The 23,209-nt window shown below is 34.8% G+C and overlaps 1 protein-coding gene across 2 annotated transcripts in view; it reads right to left on the bottom strand.

Annotated features, from left to right (window-relative positions):
- Positions 1 to 23,209, bottom strand: part of Cstf3 (cleavage stimulation factor subunit 3) — a 78,160-nt gene that overhangs the window by 48,111 nt on the left and 6,840 nt on the right. The window contains exons 2-3 of one of the 2 annotated variants that reach the window (XM_005327435.4): positions 10,956 to 11,057; positions 10,738 to 10,833 (exon numbers count right to left, since the gene is read on the bottom strand). In XM_005327435.4, coding sequence (XP_005327492.1) covers positions 10,738 to 10,833; positions 10,956 to 11,057 — 198 coding nt within the window. Of the gene's footprint in view, positions 1 to 10,737; positions 10,834 to 10,955; positions 11,058 to 23,209 lie in introns of those variants that run through there. The other variant, XM_078046274.1, reaches the window with a different exon arrangement.

Genomic DNA, 23,209 nt, shown 5'->3' with positions numbered 1-23,209 from the left:
TTATTGTAGTTGATCTTTTAGCCATTACCTTATGCCTGTCATTAAATTTTTGTTTCTTAAAAAAGTGAGAAAAATAAATTTTAAAAATGGGTTAATGGTTGGTTCTATAGGAAAATATTCTATATAAGCTGTTCATAGCAAACCATAAGTAACACTGAGCCTATGTGGAAGTTACATGGGTAACTATACATTTTCTTGAAACTCATTCGAGCGAGATCTATCAGAATTTTAAAAAATTGAGAATAGTTGAACTTGCTTAATTAACTGCCACAGTAATTTAATGGAAGAGCTTTAGGTCCCAGCAGTCATAAATGCCCACCTCCAAATTCTGTCATTCCTATTCTTACATACAATTTTTGAGTAACCTGTAAATTCCTTGGATTTCTTTAAGATTATTTAAAAAATATCACTTCTACTCTAGATTATTAGGCCAATATTACATTAACACAGATATTGAATAAAGTTCTGTCCTTGTAGTTGAGGAACATGGCAAAGAACCACCCCTTCCCTTGCTAAACCTGAGATAAAATTTAATATAAAATTTCTTTTAACGGAACTTGAATATTGACTTTTTGTGAGTACTGTTTCTTTAAATCTCAATTATCAATTCAGGAGAGTCAAATTCATAATGGACCAGCTCACTTATCTAATAAAGTTGTTTAAACACAACATTAGCCAACACAATTTATTTAGATGATCTTTTTGACACATTTTCTAGGTTATTTTTAAAGAGATCATTGATTTTTTAAAAAACTCTTGTAAAATACTGAATAATTTGCAGGTCAAAATGGCACAACATCTACAACTTCAGCCACTTGGGAAGGAGTATTGCAAGTTCAAGGCCAGCCTAATCATCTCAGGGAAACCCTGTCTCAAAATAATCAAAAGGGTTGCAGATGTAGCTTAGTGGTAAAGTATACCTTGAACCCGTGCCCCCCTCAAAAAACAAAAACAAAAAAAACCTCACTTGGTTAAGTAAACCCACAGTTATTTCCAGTAGGTTACAGTGGTTCATATTAAAATTTAAGTTCCTATACAATGTAACTGTGTGGATGGAGGAGGTTTTTTGGTTTCTTTCCCTGTAGCCTAAGAATTGACAGTCATTACTGACAAGAGTACATTATTTTATATTGGGAAAACTTGCTAAAAAGGCACTTTAATCTTCCAAATAGTTTTAGCGAAATACACTCACTAGTAATCTGCTTACAAATGGGGGGAAGAAACTGTGTGGAAAGTTAATACTTCCCACTTGTTTCCAAACATAATTAAACTTTGAGACACAGAAATAGTACCTGTTTACATTAAGCAATAAACATTGAAAAACACTAGCTAATAAGGAAAAATATTGCTGATTCAGGGAAAAATCAACAGGTTCAAATGGAAGGGCAGTTTTTGGAGGAAAACTGATTAAAAGTATTGTCAACCTGCCCCCAATATAATACTTTAAACTCCCTTATGACACTACACTTTTTGAGAACATTTTATATGGTATTGTCATTCTGTACATTTTTTTAAATAAAATTTTACATTACTGAATAAAGATTATTTACAGTATCAAAGTAAGACTTTTGAGGGGTGGGTGCTGGGAAACCAACCCAGGGACTTGTAAATTCTAAGAGCTTTCTCTCTACCCTGGAGCTCTACTCTCTGCTTTCACGTCATGATTTTTTGTACTAATTACAAAAGAAAAATTAATTACGCAGTGGAGAAACTGGTCAACACCTAAAACACACCATCAAAATTGACATCACTAACTGGACATGGTGGCATATTCCTGTAATCCAAGTGGCTCAGGAGGCTGAGGCAGAAGGATCCCAAGTTCAAGGCCAACCTCAGCAACTTAGTGAAACATTGTCTCAAACAAACAAACAACAAAAAAAACTGGCTGGGAGATGTGTAGTGGCTAAGAGACCCTGGGTTAATCAACCTCTAGTATCAGGGGGAGAGAAAAAAAAAAACCCAGACATACATACATACATCACCAATAAGGGGCAAATGAACATCATGCCGTCCGTCTCTAGATGAGTTGGACTTAGAATGAGTGACCATTTCTGTAGCTTTTCAGCTAAAACATAAACCTAAACTGGATGAGTAAGCATGAAATTTAAGGACTGGGAAACTTCCACATCAAAGGAGACTAAAGAGGACTGGGGATATAGCTTGGCTGGTAAGTGCTTGTCTTGCATACACAAGGCCCTGGGCTCAATTGTCAGCACCACAAAGGGAAAAAAAAAAAAAGATTAAAAAGAAATGACAATTACATATGTTTAGTGATCTTAAACTAGATACTGATTAAGAAAATTGCTATAAAGGTCATTGCTCTAAAAAGTAGGCCATAGATGGCAAATGTTTAATTTCCTGAGTTCAATAATAGTTTATATATAAAAGTATATATTTGTTATTGGAAAACACAAATACTAAAGGTCATAATGTATGCAACTCATTGCTTAACCATTCAAAAGGAATTGACAAAACACATAGATGGCCCTAGAAATCTATGGGTTCAAACAAATTTAACCAACTGCAGATTGAACATGTAGATTTATTATTCCCCAATTACTTCAGTATAATTAAGCACTATTTACATAACATTCACTTTGTACTAGATATTGTAAGTAATCTGGAATGAAATAATATAGGTTACATGCAAATGCTATGCCATTTTATACAGAATTTGAGTAAGCATCTATAGAACTGGGGTACTGAACAAGAGATGAATGCATGTCATAATATTAACTACTGGCCAATCAGAGCAAAACAGATATGGGAGGGTTTTTTGCATTATTCTTGCAACTCCCCATAACTAAACAATTTCAAAGTACGTTAAGTTCATCATAAAAACTATTTAAATTGTATATGCCTACTTGTATTCTTTAAAAGCAAGGCTTTCTGTTCAACCCATGCAAAGCAGATTAAACCATGTGATTGGCATACAATTTGCATGTTCAATTCTAAATACTAATAATCTAAACAATGTTTTAAACATTTTCTCAACTATCAAAATTATAAGAACCATAGAATCTTCAAATTTGATTGCTACACAGTACCTAACAATGATAACCAAATGGCAAAACACTGTTTAAATACAAGAAATGTTATTGTCAATCTGCCCCCAATATAGTACTTGAAACTCTCAAGACACTTCACTTTAATGAGAATATTTCACAGTATTGTCATTTTTCATATTTGTTTTGTAGATTACTGAAGTGATTCTCAATTAATAAAAACCCCATTAAAAAATCATCCTTGGTTTGTTTTAAAAACTGTTGAATTTTGCCATTAAGAAAATAAAAAGATTTATTCTGTAAGACGACATGAGTTTAAAATGGCTGAACACTTGTAGTGAAAAATCCCAAAATGAATTGAAACTTGGCTACAAAAGTAACTGGTTCCTTTGAAGACACTCTGTTCCACAACCCTAAAAGAATTAGTACCCATACTATTTATAAGACTCAAATACAGGGTCTTGGGCTGGAGCTCAGTGGCAGAGTGCTTGCCTAGCGCATGTGAAGCCCTGGGTTCAATCCTTAGCAACACGTAAAAAAATAAAAAATAAATTCTGTCCATCTAAAACAACAAAACTTTTTAAAAAGCACTCAAGTACTAGTTGAATAAATGGATGTTAAATGACAAAACTGAAAATATTGACATATGGTATTCTTCTTTAAACTAATGTTAGCTACTACAAAAAGCTGCAGCTAAAAAATTTCTTAAAGCCACATCTAGGTTGAGTGACCCTCCAGTGAGATTTAGGACTTCCTTAGAAGTTACCTGATTCTTAAGTTTGGCATCCATGTTTTTACTTTTTTTTTAAGCTTATGGAACCAGAAAATTGGGTTTCAAACCCAGAACAATTCAGTAAAATATTGTCAAAGCTAAAATGACTATTCCTGATCAGATCTAAAATATCATACTATCACCAAGCATGTAGCACAGGTTTCACTAATTATTTCTTGGTTATACAGGAAAAACAAATTGTTTTTATTATGCTGATGAGTATAAGGAATGTTCTGTCACACATGAACTGTACTGACAGCAGGAATATTTGATTACTGCCCTCTAATGCCTCAGTTCCTGAAATTGGCTGAATAAAACCTTAACAAAAACATATCATGTATCCATTCTTCAGAGATTGAAATGTGGCATTACTGGGATGCTAACCTAGTAGTTTCTATGCTTTTAAGGTATCTCGGCTGACCAAGCAGGGAAATGTGAAAGATCTGGCTCTAAAGGATAAATTTGATTATTCATGTACAAAATGAGAGGACCAGAAGTTGGGTGTGGTGATGCATGCCTGTAATTCCAAAGGCTCAGGAGGCTGAGGCAGGGGGATTACAAATTCAAAGCCACCTCAGCAACTTAGTGAGACACTCTCAAAATAAAAAATAAAAACAGCTGGTTCAATCTCCAGCACCAAACAAACAAAAGATAATAAAATGAGGGGGCCAAACAGATACAAATTCCTAGTTTGGAAGATAGCATCCATTTTGGCTTTAAGTATGCAAAACTCATAGTATTCAATCTAGCAATTGAAAAAATAGAAGAAAAATCACTATTAAATGGCCAACATTCTTCAAGTCCAATATGAAAAACTGCAGAAATTACTGCCATAAAATAGGCCATTTCCCATATATAAATTTTTGGGTAAGGGAAGACCTTTCAAGAGCTGAAATTTCACACCTAAATAAAAAGACTGTTAAATCATAGAACATTTTCTATCACAAAATTGAGTTGTTTTTATAAATATCAAAACAGCTTTGAACCTTATTACATTTCAACATTATCCCAAGACTACAATTCAATATTGCTTTGACATGGCAATGTCTTCAGAATTATCATTTCATATCTCCAAATAGGATACTTTTCTTTGGAGGTCTCTCAGCATACAAAATGGTAACTTACCCACATTATGATTCTTTGAGCCTTATTAAAGCAGATGCAATTGTCAACAAGTTGTATTCAACTTGTTCACCATTTTTGTTGTTGTTGTTCAAATTGCTGTGAATTTTGTTATGTGGAGGGAAAAAAAATCTATAGACTTCAACCTGTTACACCATTACAAAAAACCAACTATTTGTTTTCTGGTAGAAATTTCTTAAGAGCAAAACTGTTTGGTAATAAAAAGTTTAAGCCTAAAAATAAATTCTTTACAAGCTAATAAATATTCTTATCCATTTATAAAAGTGGAGCTTTTCACAGGTATCACTGGTAATATTTTAGACATCTTCATTTCCTGGAAGAGCCTTGCAGTTGCATATAAAGTAACTGTGTGAACGTTGATCTACTAAACAAAATAAAAATAATGAAACGAGAAAATATCTGAGCCTTTGATGTTAGGTGGTCTTTTTGTTTTTTTAAGCAAGTGAATTGCAATCTGGTTCTATGCTTAAATGCTTACACCCTGAAAAGGCTTTTATGTGCTGAAATTAGTTCTCTTCCCAAATATAGCTGTTTTTAGCTCTGTAATATTATGAAGGGCTTAAATGTGTTTTGTTTATTCACAGATGCCATGTTGGAGAATCTCTCTAATACCTCTGGGGAAGGGACAGGGAGCACAATTCAGAAATTATTCCCTACGATTTTTTAAAAAATATTTTTAGTTACAGATGAACACAATGCCTTTAATTTATTTTTATATGGTGTTGAGAATTGAACCCGGTGCCTCACATGTGCTAGGCAAGCACTCTACCTCTGAGCCACAACCCCGCCCCATATTCCCTGATTTTAATGACTATATTCATAATAATTTTTAAAAGGATTAGGTATTAAATAAATGTTATCCTATAAATACCAGGAAATTTTATGCTAAAACACAACTACATTCAAGAAAAACAATGAACCACATGATCACAATTTAGAATGTATTTTGTCATTCATAAATCTAGTTAGATATATCCTTTCCCATATTTTCAGGTATCATAACTCTTATTAAACAAAATAGAATAAGCCTTAAGAGAGAAAAGAAAATTATCATTTTTTAATGTTTACTAATGATTGCTGAGGTTATAATTTTGTATGCCTGTGATACCAGTGATTTGGGAGACTGAGGCAGGAAGATCCCAAGTTTGAGGCAAATCCCTGTCTTAAAATAAAAACAATAAGGGCTGGGGATAGAGCTCAGTGATAAAACATCCTGGGGTTCAATTCCCAGTACCAAAAATAAAGCTGAGAAATATAAAGGAAATTAGGTTGATTAGTACAATATTATGCTTGAAAGTGGCTTTTTTTTACATAAAAGAATTACCCAAACCAGGTGCAGCTGGTGCATGCCTGTAATTCAAACAGTTTGGAAGGCTGAGGTAGAAGGACTGCAAGCTCAAAGGAAGCCTCAATAACTCAGGGAGGTCCAAGGTAACTTAGTGAAACCCTGTTTCAAATTAAAAATATAAAAATGGCTAGGGATATGGCTCAGCACCTCTGGGTTCAATCCCTGGTAACAAAAATAAAATAAAAATTACCTTGACAATACAAAGAGAAAACATAGGTTTTATTTAAAGAAATTTTGTAACCCTAGTGACTATATCCTTTTTTAAAGTTTCAGTATGAATGTCTTGGGAGAAAAGGCCCCAAATCAGAGGGAAAGTGTATATATAGATCATGTTAGTACAAGTGATAACATCTAAATGCTGCTATGATATGGACAGGGGAAAAGGATGGTTTTAGACATTTTAATAAAACCTAAAACAGTTTACTGTTTGTAATGATGAATACACAAGTACTTCTTTTACTTATCAAATAGTACTTTAGTTTTTCAAAGAACTTTCAGATATTTGATCACTCAGTTGTGTTTGCAAGTACTTTCTGTTGTTTTACATTTCTATTCTACATTTATTTATGCATTTAAAAAACTGTGGATAAAAAAAAGCATACTGAATTTTAGAGTAAAATCTGAATAATCACACAGACATGGACCAACATTTATTACAAACAGGAAAAGTTTGGATCTATAAGAGTACAGAATTTTTTTTGAAGGGCAGCAAACTGAAGTATAAAAAATAAATCACCATGATCTATATAATATTTTTACCTGCATTTTAAAATCACATTCATTCTTAAATATATACAAAACATTATAATACAGTAATTTAAATTGCTATGTAAAAGTATTAAACAGTGTCAACAGCAGAAAAGTTTTATTTCAATTTAGGTCACTCATGATCCATCCTGAGTTCACCTCCATTTTCCAAGAAGAAAGGTTATTTTGAAAAACTGAAATTTATAGTTCACAACCTAGTATTTATAAGGAAAGAAAAACCAAGTAAAGAATTCATATTTTAAAGTTTTTAAAATAAAAAGCAATCAATTCTCTATACATTTTTATTAAAGAATTACAACTTTCACAGACATCAGGTTACATTGTTGCTATTACCAGCAGTTATTACCTTCTTCATTTCTCCTTCAGCTACCAAGAAAAACATCCTTCTGTTGGAATATTTCTTATCAATGTGGCTCAATTCAAAACAAATTACTTCTAACAATATTGTAGCTTCTATGTTGTCATATCGATCACCAATTACACGAAAAACTACAGAAACCATAGGAGAAAGGGAGGCTTAAAGGAGTATGGTGAAATTGTACAGCTTTTTGCAATTTTGTGCTGAGTGACCCTTTTGATCACTGTAAAAAAGTGGTTCTATAAAGAGCACTGAGACTGATTAGGAGAGGAATACAAGTGTTAAAATTAATTTTGTATTTCTTAAAACAAAAATAAAACTAAATTTAAGTCATTTGTATACAATTAAAATTAGAGATATTTTAAATGTTTCCTTTCATAAAACTAGAAAGCAGTAGTTTTATATCACAGCAGTTAGATTTAGACTACTGATAATTTATCTCTTTATGAATACTCCTAAAATAACTTGCTCTTATTATTTTGTTAAAGCATGTGAAACGGAGGTTTGGAATGCAGAGTAAAGAAAGCATTTCAAGGAAAAGAGACAAGTATCATTTCCCAAATATTACACAACACTAAAAAGTAACTTGGACTAATGTTCAAACTTACTGTAGTATGTTACAAAGAACATGACCCTAAATGCCCATTTGCTAGAAAGCAACTTTACCTCCATCGGTTTCTATATTGTAGCAAAAAAAATAAAAGTGGGTAATAAGTTAAGGATAACATCTTAAAACCCCAATTTTATAAAGGCAGGTAATACTAAACTCTCACTAATGTGAGAAAAGCTAATATTAGTATCATTTAACTTCATTTTTAATAACTATAATATGCTCTGATTTTCAATGTGTTTCAAATTCAAAAATAAATTTTTTTTCCCTGCCCCTCAGAACTTGAGCAGCATGTTCAAATAATTTCTCCAGGGAAGAAATTTACTTTTCTTAAAGATGTATATATTTTCTACTAGAAAATATTAATATATTTAGAATTGTACATGAGTTCGGCTTTATATAAATAAATGAAACGTCACAATTTCCCCACCATGAATTACCAAGTTACAACAATGTATTAACACAACTTTATTTTCTTGAGAGTGCATACAGGATGTTATGTAAACACTGTTAGTATTACTTTCAATGTAAAGACATTCTTATTATTAACTCAGATATTTTAAAAGTATTATAAACAGGTTATATGTCCTCTCCAGATATAAAGGTCACATTGAATGATGTGACCAAACAAAATTTTAGCCTTCCACAGGCCAAAAAAACAAAACAAAACAAAAAACCCCACCATGTGAAAATAAAAATAGAGAGCAAATCAGTAAAGACAAAAACACAGCTTGGGTATGCATTTCTGAAACCAGTGTTCAATGTAACAACTGAATTCCTAAATCAGAAGTGTAAAAATTTAAATATACATATTTGTTACCACTTTTCTCAATGGATGATTTATATACAACATACATATTATGTGTTTATACATACATATTTGTGTACTTGTTGTGTATATGAGTGTGAAATAACTGCAAATATTACCAATAAATCAGGCAACTGCTAGTAGCTGTGAAACATACAAAATGAGCCTATTATTTAGACAAATTTCAGCCCCTGGGAATAGCATATGTTCTTTTTCAGATTTTTTTTTTTAAAGAATGCAGTTTTTATATCACTCATGGTATTCATAATTACAGAATGCAGTAGTATCTGCCAATTTCAATTTAGCTTATGCTATAATAAAATGCATTGATATGTCTAAATGCTGGAGAAGACTCAAATTATTACTTTAAAACACAGAAAGATTATATATTATGTTCATTTCTGATAAGTTTAAATATAAGCTAATGTGTCTGTAAAGTCAGACTAGAACGTAGACCAGGTGCAGGCGATCCAGGTTCCTTGCTTTAATACAAAGCAGCACTGGCTTCACACTCAGTTGAGTTTCATGCCTGCCTACTCTGGTGATTAAAATATAGAAGAAATGGTCCAGAGAATAGGGCCTCACCAGTTGAGTTTCATGCCTGCCTACTCTGGCGATTAAAATATAGAAGGAAAGAAATGGTCCAGAGAATAGGGATGAAAATTTAAGCATATGGATCAAAACTACCAGACTCCACATAAGGCACAATCGCATTCACACATACAAACACACAAACACACAGACCATATACACAACCTCACACACAAAAATAAAACACACATGATGTTCTTGCTATGGTCCATAACTTCCCTCCCACAAAGTAATACAATCTAAATTATAGCACAAATTTAGTGAGTACACTGTAGCCTCTATTTAACTCTACTGCTGGTTGGGTCCATTCTGAAGACACATCACAGGTGATTCTGTGTTGTGCTGAACTCTGTTCAATACTGCTGATGGCTGAGGTCCTTTAACAAGGTCTAAACAGACCCACATAATATAAAATTTCAGCTACAGTGAAAAATGTTGAGGCTGCAGTGTACTTAACTACATTGAGAATTTATATTACAAAGTTAACATTAAAAATAAAAGTACTGCTTAAAGTCTTATAAAGGAGTTATAAAAAGAAATGGTTATCATTTTCGGCTAAATGTGGATATCAATTATTCGCATTTCACCATTCCATCCTATTAATTTATAACCTGAAAATGATTTCTTGGTGCTGTTAGACACATTAATTAAGAATGGGATCCTTATTCTTTAAAGTAAACATTGCTGGCTTCAAATTTCAAGACAGATTATTTAAAAAAAAAAAAAAAAAACCACACAAGAAAAACAAAAATCAAAGTATCATCAGGAAAATTATGATTAAAAAATTTGAGTTACATTAGCTTATTCCTGCATAATGTAAACTTCATCTTAAAAATGAGTGCTTACAAAGACAAACCATGCATTTTCACAAAATTAAAACTTGATATCATTCTTCTCTTATGTTTGTTTCATTTCACCAGACACTCAAAAGACTATGAAACTAAGTTAACATTTCTGTATATTCATATAATCCCACATTCATATTAGTTTGTAAGTAGAAATAAAAAGAAAAATGAGTTCTAAATAAATGACACAGGAGGCAATAAATTGACACATGACAAGTAAATAAAAGGCTAAAGCACTCCAATACCATTGAAACTGTTTTAATGTTGTTGCAACTCCAAAATGCAACAATCATCAGCTTGTCAAAGACCCAAATTTCAAAAATTCATTTTAATTATTCCTTCATACCTATTTTACAAAATAAAGGCACGAGACATTTAAATCCTCCTTGTCCTATTTGTGCTATGTTCCTAACTTGTTTCCTATCTCTACTGTGTATGCTGCAATTCCCATCAGATGCTATATATGAAAAAATAAAATAAAATATTAACCTCTGCTTCAATGTACAGTTTCCAGAATCTGCCAGAACTTGGGAACTGGGCAACAAGGCGTTCATAAGTCTTCCGTGCTTTGTCTATAGGTTGATTCTAAAATTGAAAACCAATAAACAGCATTTACAATGTTAGGATTATGAAAATATTATTTACTGCAGAACCAAGTAGTGTGATTGGACCCATAGAGAAGGAAATGTAATCCTATATCACTAAACCTGTGCCTCTCGAATGAGAATGCTCCAAGCATCAAGGTCATATGGATTCTCTTCTAATTTCTTTTCCGCTTTCTTCACCTTCTCTGGGACATACTCAGCTGCCTGAGGAAAAAAAAATAAATAACAAACTAAAGTTATTGTTTATAAAAAATCTCATGCCCAACTTAATTCAAGAACAACACAGAACATGCCAGTCTCTAGAAGCAATGTCACAAAGCATTAAAATGTCCTCTTACAAAAGAGAACTGCATTTTACATAAAAAAAATCTATGCGTACTGTATACATAATCAGAAGTCACATGCATAAAAAGAATGAAATCAAGTGATCACTGTTTTTTATTTAATTATGATATTTTACCTTTAATATAATTTTATGTTAAATAGCATATCATCACAGTCTCAAACTTTATGGTCGTAGGACTCCTATACTCTTAAATTCAGTCAGAAGCCAGGCATGGTGGAACATGCCTATAATCCCAGTGACTTGGAAGGCTGAAGCAGATGGGTCAAAAGTTCCAAGCCAGACTCGGCAACATAGCAAGGCACTAAGCAACTCAGTAAGACCCTATCTAAAAATAAGTAAAATAAATAAACAAAAAGAAAGAAAAGGGGCTAGGGATGGTAGCTCAGTGGTAAAGCACCCTTGGGTTCAATCCCCAGTACAAAAAGAGGGGAGAAAAAAAAACCTCACTCAGAAAAATAGCTTTGTTTTCCATATTTGCAAATATTCTCTGACTTTTGTGTGCATGTATGGTGCTGGAGATTAAATCCAGGGCCTTGTGAGTGCGGGGCAAGAACTCTACAAAACTGAGCTAAATCCTCAGCCCTTTGAAAAAAAATCTTTTTAAGGCAGTTGAATTTTTCTCACCTGCTTCTGCATTCAATCTGCTGTCATACCATGTTATATAGATGCTGAAAACTTCCACTGTACACTCATTAAGAGAATGTCTTAGATGTCCTTTTTTGTTTGAGATGGGGGTCTTTCTATATTGTCCAGGCAGGTCTAGACCTTCTGGGCTCAACAGATCCTCCTGCCTCAACCTCTCAAGTAAACTGAATTACTGGTATGTGTCTTAGATTCTTTTCTTTTTTTGGTACCAAGGATTGAATCCAGGGTGCTCAACCTCTGAGCCACATTTCCTACCATTTTTATTTTGAGACAAAAATCAAAAGTTGCTAAGGCTGGCTTTAAACTTGGATCCTTCTGCCTCAGGAGCCCCTGGGAATACAGGCATGCAACAAGGCACTTAGCTGGATCTTATGTTTCTCATGAAATGATTTACACTCACATATCTTCTGAAAATCTTAGAAGCCCCTGGGGGGGTCCCTGGACCAAATATGAGAAATACTGCAGTTAGAATATTCATTCTGAGCCACAAAATGTGAGCATGACATGACACAGAAATTCTATTTTGATGAAAGAAATGATTCACATATATAAAGCATAAAGAAAACTATGAAGAAATCTGCAATAAAAGGGATTTAAAAGACATGCTAAAATGCTAAGCACAGTTATGTTTGGGTAATAAGTAGTGGAAATAAATGTAAATTTTCTCCCCTTCTAGTATTATCCAAACTCTTTAATAAGATGGCTTTTGTTGTTTTGCACTGATGACTGAACCCTGAAGCACTGCGCCACTGAACAACATATGGAGCCTTTTATTTTCAGACAGGGTTACACCAAGTTGCCCAGCCCTGACCTGGAACTTGCAACCCTTTCTCCTCAGGCTCCTGAGTACCTGGTATTATAGGCATACATCAACACACCCAGCTGAAGGTGGTTTTATTTTTACAGAGATTTAATTTTGGGGGTGGGAATGTAGTTCAATGGGTACAGCCCTTGCATAGCATGTATAAGGGAAGCCCTGGATTCAATTTCTAATACTGTAAAAAAGGACAAAAAACAGAAACCCTAAGATAGTAGCTACCACCTGAGGCATAAAAAACTTCGTTCTGAATACTTCTGTGTACCACCAAAAAGAAAGTGATGCTCAAATAAGCCAAATAAAAATTATTTTTTTTCCAGGACTTCTTGAACCCACAGTATGTAATATACATTAATAATATTTGAGGATAAAAAAAGAAAGCATTGCCATCACCGCTTTTCTTTTCCTTTCTTAAAGATTTCATGTAACAATTTGTTCAGAGAAACAGATTACCTAGAAGAAATAAGCTCCTTTGAAATAAACTGCACCACTGGCAAGAATTCATTTATTTAGAATGAAAAACATTCTTGGGGCTGGGGATGTGGCTCAAGCAGTAACGCGCTTGCCTGGCATGCGCAGGGCGCTGGGTTCAATCCTCAGCACCACATAAAAATAAAGATGTTGTGTCCACCAAAAACTAAAAGATTAATATTAAAGAAAATTCTCTCTCTCTTAAAAAAAAAGAATTAAGAACATTCTAAAAGACTACTGCAATTTAAACTAAAATTATGTTGTTTTGCCAGGTGCAGAAGTGCATGCTGGCAACTCAGAAGTTAAAGGCAAGAGGATTGCAAGTTCAAGACCAACTTCGAAATTTAGCAAGGACCTAAGGACTTAAGGAGACCCTGGCTCAAAATAAAAGAGCTGGAGATATAGCTCAGTGGTAAAGTGCCCCTGAGTTCAATCACCAGTACCTAAAAAATAAAACTACGGGTTGGTAACAAGCCAATCACTGGACAATGTGGTTCAAAAAGAAGCAATATATGTAAAATCAGCAAGTCATAGAGGTGGCATTTCATATCAGAATGGCGAATTATTCAATAAATATAATCTACTGTTAGAATAATTATGTCTACTTTATCAAAACAAAGTCAAGTTTCTATTTACCTTTTCTACCAAAGTAAGATAGATCCAAAATTTAAACACAGACCAACAAGGGTTTGTGGATATCACTCAGTAGTAATGCTAGGTATCTGTGTATGAGCAAATTATCAAGATCAAAATACAAACTTAGTATCTCCGACCCATGTGACAAAGCACTAAATTTATTGGTGTAAAGTCCAGTTTGCAATGAAAGAGACCAGTGACTCAAAAAGAAAATGGATGAAGGAGGCTAGAGGCATATCTCTAAGAGTGCTTGACTAGCATGCATAAGACCATAGGTTCAATGCCCAGCACTTCTAGGGCAGGGGCAATGCATATGAACAGTACAAAGAATAAACATATTAAAATCAACTTGTTTTTGTTTTTGGTACTGGGAATAGAACCCAGAGTTGCCCTCCCAGTGAGTTATATACCCAGACCTTTTCTCATTTTGAGACAAGATCTCCCTAAGTGTTCTGGAACTTTTGATCCTTCAGGGTCAGTTTCCTAAGTAGTTGTGATTACAGACATGTATCACCATGAGGACTATAATTAAATTTTTAAACATTCAAAAAAAAATGCAAATGAAATTCTTACAACAGAGATCAAACATCTTAAAATTAACACTGCACTGGCAAAAGTATGAAGAAAGAACCCAAAGGTGTTTTATCACAAAGCAACATCCCCAGCCCTTTTTATGTTGAGAGAGCATTTCACTAAGGTGCTTAGGGCCTTGCTAAATTGCTGAGTTGCTGGGATTACAGGTGTGCCCCACTGTACCCAGTTTAAAAAGACATTCTTAAGTTGACAGAGGGCAAGTAGTAATACTGATCAAAATTAGAAATGATGGTGTCATGCCCCTCACCCCACCCTGATTAACACCAAAACCAAAACCAAAACTATTCAACAGGAGAATCAGCCTCTGGGACAGGAGTCTGCTGTTATTTCTCCTTTTTTAGCAAAGCAATAACACTTCTTTTTCCTTTTACTCAAAACTGTGTCCTCATTACAGGACTGATAACTGTCTTCATTTTTGCCAATGATTTCTTCTGCCTTTTTGAACTTACAGATCTCCCATAATTCAATTTTTGATCTGTGTGCTTTTTTTCCCGCCTTCTCTAAATTGAGGTTTTGGCCCCGTGTTCAGCTGGTATCTTTTCTCAAAACCTGGATATCTGATGGTTATTTCTCAAACTCACTAGATACTAAAGAGAAAACAAGGGGTTGAAAAAGCCTTTGGAAACTAAGCTATTGCTGGGTTAAACTGCTTAATTCAAAACTTACATTAAACCTGCAAACGAGGATCTTAAAAATCTATAAAAATACAATATGTTCGGGTCTGTTCAATGTGTTTTCATAAGTTGCTGATGTATAGAAAATAGCTCAAGATTGTTTTCTCCTGAGTCTTCACTAAATCTAGGGCTTCAGAGAGGTAATATTCTAGATAATATGAGACACTCTTTAGGCAAAGAATATTAAGATTTTTGGTCCTCAATTCCACTTCTAGCAAATTGTCCTATTGCATATGTGCATAAAAATGTTAGTATACAAATGCATAGGCTAAAAATTGCTCACAACTGGAAATAATTTAAATACCCATGTACAAAAGAGCCAGTTAAATAAATTACAGAAAATTGTAGTCACTAAAAATAACAAGGCTCGCAGCACAGTAGTGCACACCTTTAATCACAGCAGCCAGGGAAGCTGATGCAGGAGGATCCCAAGTTCAAAGCCAGCCTCAGCAATTTACCCAGTCTCTAAGAAATTTAGCAAGATCCTATCTCAAAATAACAGATAAAAAAATGGGGGGGGGGGGACTGGGGATGTGGCTCAGTGGTTAAGTGGCCCTGGATTCAATCCCTGCTAACAAACAAACAGCAAGGCAGGGCAGGCAGCAACATACTACCATGTCTGTAATGACAGGTTTTTAAAACTCCCACAGCAGCCAAGCATTGTGGTACATGCCTGTAATCCCAGTGACTCAGGAGGCTGAGGCAGAAGGACCCCCAAGTTCAATGACAGCCTCAGCAACTTAGTGAGACCCTGTCTCAAAATAGAAAAATAAGAAGGGCTAGGATATAGCTCAGTGGTAAAGCACCACTACATTCTATTCCCAGTGAAAGAAAGGGAAAATAAATAAATCAGGGCAGTTTGGTACAGTGACATATCCCTGAATCTCAGCTACCCATAAGGCTGAGGCAGGAGGATCAAGTGTTTCAGGCCAACCTGGACAAATTAGTAAAACTCTGTTACAAAAAATAAAAAATAAAAAACAGGACTGGGGATGTAGTTCAGTGGTAGAGTGCCCTGGCTTCAACCCCTAATACCAAAAATAACAAAACCAAACCAAGTACCACACACACAAATCACCTTATAATGTTCTTGGGTATTCTTCTGGAGCTAAAAACCTATTTGGCCTAATATTAACCCATCAAGTTGAAAAAAAAAAGTATCATGTGTGTATATTATATACATATATAAAAATATTTTTAGTTGCAGATGGACACAATACCTTTATTTATTTTTATGTGATGCTGAGGATTGAACCTTGTGCCTCACACATGCTAGCCAAGCACTCTACCACTGAGCTACAACCCCAGCCCTCCAAAATATATATTTTATAAAAGACTTGGAAGTTGATTTTAACATCTGACCAAGCATGATCACAGCAAGAGGTATACATGACTCTTTATGAAATAAACCATTCTGTCAGTGATCTGCAACCCTGAAAGTACATTCAAATCACCTGGGGGACAGAGATTTTAAAAGATGTTCATATTCCACCCTAGATCAATTAAACCAGAGCCTTCAAGAATTCATGTAGTTTTTTTTTTTTTTTTAAAAAGCTTTCCAGGTGGTTCTAGTCCAGACTAATTGAAAACCATGGTTATATATTACTAACCATTTTTGGTGCCACAAAAGATTTCTGCAGTTTAGTAAAGCCTATGATCCCTTTCTCAGAATAATGTTAAGTGACACAAAATAATTCTCTCCTTCCTGCCCTTCTTTTACAATACTGGGAACTGAATTCAGGGCCCCATGTGTACCAGACAAACTATCTCTGAGCTTTCCCAGTCCTTTTTCTTTTTTTATTTTGAGACAGGGTCTAAGTTCTGAGACTAGCCTTGAATTTGCAATCCCCCTGCTTCAGTCTTCCAAATTGCTAGGATTATAGGCATGGGCCACTAGGACTGCAAATTCTAAGGAATTCCAAAGGAAACCAACTTGATATTAGCTACAGAAATGTTTTTTTAAACCAAATTTACAAATAATGTATATTAAAATATCAAAATGGCAATGAATGCAAACAAACTTTTAAATATGTCATATATTCAAATATTTAAGTCACAAAAGCTGCTAAAACTACTATTCCGGTTTCTGGTACACATTAATAATGGAAGGAAATGCTCCATTTTAATTAGACATTAGCAAGAAGTTTATTCCCCTGGTGGGCACAGTAACACACACTTATACTTCCAGTAGCTTGGGAGGCTGATGCAGGATGATCACAAGTTCAAAGCCTCAGCAATTTAGCAAGGCCCTAAGAAACTTAATAAAACCTGTCCAACAAAAACAAAACCAAAAAAAAACAAAAAAACCTAAAGGGCTGGGGATGTGGTTCTGTGGTTAAGCGCCCCTGGGTTCAATCCCTGGTACAAAAAAAAAAAAAAAAAAAAGTTTATCTCTACCCACTACCCAATTCATGGGACCCCTAATATTCTAATATACAGGCACATAGAGGATCATAAGGAGTATCATTATATCTCTATTTTCTCTAGCCAATGATTAGTCAAACATTCATAAAACAATCTATATAGTTAATTCTCAATTGACTACGTTATGGATGGATGCTACCCTAACAACCAGGAGTACACACTGCAACCTGTGGCTCCATTTAATTTCCACCACCCCGCCCTCCGGGGAGGGGGAGGGAAGGAGCCTTTTGCCACAGTTAGAAACTAGTAGAATAGCCAAGTTTGAGAATGTGGCATTTCTGTCTTCTGGACTGGTGACATATTGCTACAGGGCAAAGGAAAACTGAACAGTTTCCTAGAATCCACAACAGAACTTGGGCCTCCATGAGGAATGAAGCTGACCAGGCAAAGAAGCACAGCACATGCCTATAATCTCAGCTATTCAGAGACTGAGGCAGGCAAATTTCAAGTGGGAGCCCAGACTGGCCAACCTATCTCAAAAATAAAAATAAGCCGGGCATGGTGGTGCATGACTATAATCCTAGCAGTCTGAGAGGTTGAGGCAGGAGGATCACAAGTTCAAAGCCAGCCTTCAGCAACTTGAGGCCCTAAGCAATTTAATGAAATCCTGTCTCAAAAAGGACTGGAATGTAGCTCAGTGGTTAAGCACCCCTGGGTTCAATCCTCAGTACACACAAATAAATAAATGAACTGGGACATAGCTCAGTGGCAGAGCACTTGTATGCTAGAGGCCCTCCGTTCAAACCTTAGTACAGGGGGAGAAAAAAAAATTGTACTACATCCTGACTCTGCTGCAAAAGCATTCCTATCAGTCACTTTACAAACAAGGACAAGTTAGGACAACCTAGGACAAGTTTCCAATGACCATTTGTAACGGACTAAAGTCATGACTGTTTAGTACAGCCAAAAGAACAGCTGAAGAGAAGTGGGGGAAAAAAAACACCAGCCAGCAGCTGTCCCAGTCTTCTATGCCATCTTTCTACCAAAAGAAACTATCAATATACAGCTTTTTTGTCTTTGGAATAATTTATAATTCCAACATAACTCTTCACGGAATATTAAAGAAGAATGAAGCTCCACATCAAGTGAGTAGAACAAAATTTAGAGTTGTTCTCAAAGCATGTACATTATCAATTACTTAATTTTCTAATTTAACTTCTCTGTGAAAAATAACATGTATATAACCGATTAAATGTTGGGAGATAGTGTAAGTATATATTTAACCTTTTAACTTTCCATTTTAATGTCTTTATTAAACAGTGACTGATAGTATACAATTTACCCATTTGAAATAAACAATTCAGTAATGGCTTTATGAATATATTAAGTTGTGCAACATCACAAATTTAAAAAAAAATTATCACCCCCAAAAGAAATCTACATCTACTAGCGGCCACTCCCATTTCCCTCCAATCCTCCAGCACCAAGCTACCACCAATCTACTTTTTCTCTAGAAAACTGCCAATTATTTCACATAAATGGAAAACATACAATATGTGGATTTTGATTTCTGGCTTTCAATTAGCATGTTTTTTTTTCAAGATTTGTGTTTAAGCTTATATAAAATATTTTTCTTTTTATTGCTGAATAATATTCTATTATATGGGATAGCCTGTATTTTATTAAAGTCATGTAGTAACTCTAACACTGAGGAATAACCAGACTGCTTTTCAATGTGAAAAGCATTGAAAAAGGCCCAGGTTCTCTTGTGAAACATTTTACATTAATACCAGCAGTGTGTGAGAGTTCCAATTTCTCCACATCCCCAACATTTGTCATTATCTTTCTGATTACAGCCACACTAGTGGGTATGAAGGGTATCTAACTGTGGTTTTGATTTACATTTCTTTAATGGCTAAAGAGGTCAGGCATCTTGGGCAAATGCTTGCCTAGCAAATGTGAGGCACTGGATTCCGACCTTAATGCATCATAAAAACACATAAAATAAAGGCATGCTGTCCATCTACAACTACAAAAAAAAAATTTAAAAGGTCAAAAGCATTCTCTCATATTGCTTATTGGCAGTATGCACAAATCTTGGGGAGAAATCTTTATTCAGTCCCAAAGCCCATTTTTTAATTGGGTTATCTTTCATGACTGATTTTTTTTTTTTTTTGTAGTTGTACATGGACAACCTGGCTTTTTAAATTTATTTCTGTATGCGGTGCTAAGGATAGAACCCAGTGCCTTACACAAGCTAGGCAAGTGCTGTTACTGAGCCCCAGCCCCGGCCCCGGCCCACTTAAGTTCTTTAGATATATATTAGATACAAGTCCCTTATCAGGCATGGTTTCCAAAAATTTTCTTCCATTCTGTGGGCTCCCTTGTCACTTTTCACGTTTAACTTTTTGTATGAAGTTAAGTAACTCATACAGAAATAGAACTAATGACTTTGTCTTTCAGGCATCAAGCACCATTCAATAATTCTCAAAACTTTTTTATTAAAAAATTATACTCTCAAAAACTGAGAAACTACTGGATACAGCAGAATACATCTGTAAACATAGACTGGGGCGGTTCAAAGTTAGCCTGGGCAACTTAGCAAGACCCTGTGTCAAAAACTAAAAACGGTGGCGGAATGTAGCTCAGTGGAAAAGTACCCCTGGGTTTAATCAATGTGAAAAGCATTGAAAAAGGCCCAGTATAAGAAAATAAACATCTTCAAGTCAATATAAATAACATTTTATGAAAATATATTTTCTAAAAACAAAACAGAAACAATGAATGGTACTGTTTTTGGTTTTATCCTTTTTTTTTTTTCTTTTTTGCAGTATTTGGGAATCAAACCCAGGACCTTGAGCATACTAGGCAAGTGCTCTACCACTGAACTCCTTTTACATTTTTGCAACCTTTTAAAAGTCTACCTATGAATATTTTGCTTCTGCTTTCAATTTGCTACAATATACTGGTTTGGATGAAGTATTATTAAGAAAATTCAGTCTTGCTGTAACATAATTGGAGAACGGGATAACTTTTTAATAGTCTTATTCTTAGCAGTGGATAACAGTTAAGAAGACTCAGTTAAGATAACATTCTTGGGAAAACTCCATGAATTATACTTTCTTGAAACTCAAAATCACTTTCTATATTAGCTCTTAACTTTTACCAGGGCTATGGGAGGGTAGGGTGTGGAGAGGTGACAAACAACATGATTAGAAGAACTATATAGAGGAGCTGGATTTGTAGCTCAACAGTAGAGCACTCGCCTCGCACATTCGAGACCCTGGGTTCGATCCTCAGCACCACATAAAAATAAGTGAAATGAAGGTATTGTGTTCAACTACAACTAAAAAAATAAATTTTTTTTTTTAAAAAGAACTATATAGAGGTAAGGGTATAGCTCAGTAGTAGAGAGCTTGGCTAGCATACATAAGGCCCTGGGTTTAAACTGAAAGGGACCAAAAACCCAAAAACACGATGATATAATTACTTCTTCCTATTATTACAGAGGTAAAACGGACTAAGTCTTTGCTCCAAATAAAATTTTGAGGAACTGGGTATTATGCTAGGCTCAAACTGAATTAAAAGAGAGATCATCTTAATACATGTGATACACATAAAAGAGGGGGGATACTTGGGTGTACTGGCACACCTCTATAATCCCAGATAATGGGGAGACAGAAGCAGGAAGATTCCAAGTTCTAAACCTGCCTCGGAAATTTAGCAAGACTGTGTCTCAAAAAGTTGGGGATGCCAGGTGTGGTGGCACCCACCTATAATTCCAGCGACTTTGGAAACTGAAGCAGAAGGATTGCGAGTTCAAAGCCAGCCTTAGCAACTTAGGGAGCCCCTACGCAACTCAGTGAGACCTTGTCTCAAAATAAAATATGAAAAAGGGCTGAGGATGTGGCTCAGTGGTTGAGTGCCCCTGAGTTCAGTCTCCTGTACCAAAAAAAAAAAAAAAAAAAAAAAAAGTTTGGGGATGTAGCTCAGTGTCCCTGGATTCACTTCCTGGTGCTGGGGAAAAAAAAATTACAAACATAAAAAGTGGTGGGGATGTTGTGCAGTGGTACCAGTACTGCCATTAAAAAAAAAAAAAAAAAAAAAAACAGGTATTGGGTTGGGGGGGGGGATGAGATAGTAGGTTAAAGGACTCTTGACCATCAGCAACTAAATAAGCAGATCAGCCTCAACCCTGGTTTTGTAATGAGTATTTTCCTCTGTATCTAAATAGAGCTGTGGGAGGTTGTCGGTAAAATACTATTCTCAAACAATCTGGTTTTTTTTCCTACTTATATCAAATATGCATTTTGTTAATATTTTTGGTACTAGGAATTGAACCCAGGGGCATTTTACCACTGGGCTACATCTCCAGCCCTTTTTTTCTTCTTTTTGACACAGGGTCTCAACGTCATATACTATGATGGCTCCAATAGATTATAATGGAGCTGGAAAACTCCATTACAGTATAACCTAGCGATCTTTGCCATCTTAACATACAAAAGATTACTCATGTGTTTATGCTGCTGCAAACAAATCTACTGCATCACCAGTCATATAAAAGTATGGCACATACAATTACTTACTGTATATAATACTCAATAATAAAAATAAACAGCTATGTTGTTGTTGTTGTACGTATCATTTGCTAATGATTATAACAGTGTGTAGTCATCATCTTAGTATATACTATTTTAAAAAGTTTACTATAAAACAGTATGCCCTGTAAGAACAGCAACCATCTCATATATTTCATGTATTATTATTATTATTATCGTTATTTTACAGTGCTATGGATGGAACCCAGAGTCTTGGACATGCCAGGCAAACACTTGACCACTAAGCTACACCCTTCACAACTCTTCAGAGGTCCTGATTGCATCACTTTCTCTGGTGCTTGATTTAATCTTGTGTTGTTTTGTTCATTACGGCATTAGAACAGGGAAATAGACTACCACACATACACATCCTCCAGAGCCATAGGTCCTAACATCTAGGTTTGTATGAACACCATGATATCCACATGACAAAATTAGGAAACAGCCATCATTAACCAGAATGACTATTATATAATCTGTTCTGTAATACATGTTTGCAAAACGTCACATATTATTAAAAAATACAGTGACGCCAGATTCAAGTCATTCTAACAAATTTTGGCTACAATATTAAGAACTGCATATAATATATACTTGAAAGTCCTAAGTTTCTCTGTAGTTAACCTTTTGTTTTTCAAAATTAGAAGTAGACCAGAGAAGCACTCTGTAAGACTCTAAGAATAGTAACTTAATTAAGCCAACACACATGCCCAGAGAATAAAGTATTTTATATGACTGGTGGTAAGGACTAGAAGCCAGCTTAGTTCTGTGTTCCTTTATCAATGCAACTGAACTCTACTATTGAGTTTTGGGGAACAAAACTGAACATATATCCTGTATTATGAACTCTTCAAGCCTTCCAAAGACTAAAATTCTACACATGCAAACAATTAAAAAACTTTTAAAATAAACCACACTTATTGCATAGCTTATTAAATTTGCTTATTCATCCCCTAAGAAACAAATGGCTACAATATACATATTAGTGCTGAGGCTATAATTTGGTGATATAGCATGAGGTATACAAGGCCCTGTGTTCTATCTCCAGCACCACAAAATAATAACAAAATATATAAATAAAAATCTTGACCTTTTTGGTATTTGGAAGACCAGGCTCTTTCAATCAAGAGTAGCCAAGATATTTTGTTAATGATTATAACAATGTATAGTCATCATCTTAAAAATAAACCAAGTTAAACAATAGAAAAACA

The sequence above is a fragment of the Ictidomys tridecemlineatus genome, chromosome 4 (genome assembly GCF_052094955.1).
Source record: "Ictidomys tridecemlineatus isolate mIctTri1 chromosome 4, mIctTri1.hap1, whole genome shotgun sequence".
Lineage (NCBI taxonomy): Eukaryota > Metazoa > Chordata > Mammalia > Rodentia > Sciuridae > Ictidomys > Ictidomys tridecemlineatus.
The sequence above is the reverse complement of the archived record's forward strand: the minus strand, read 5'-3'. Positions and strand labels throughout refer to the sequence as shown.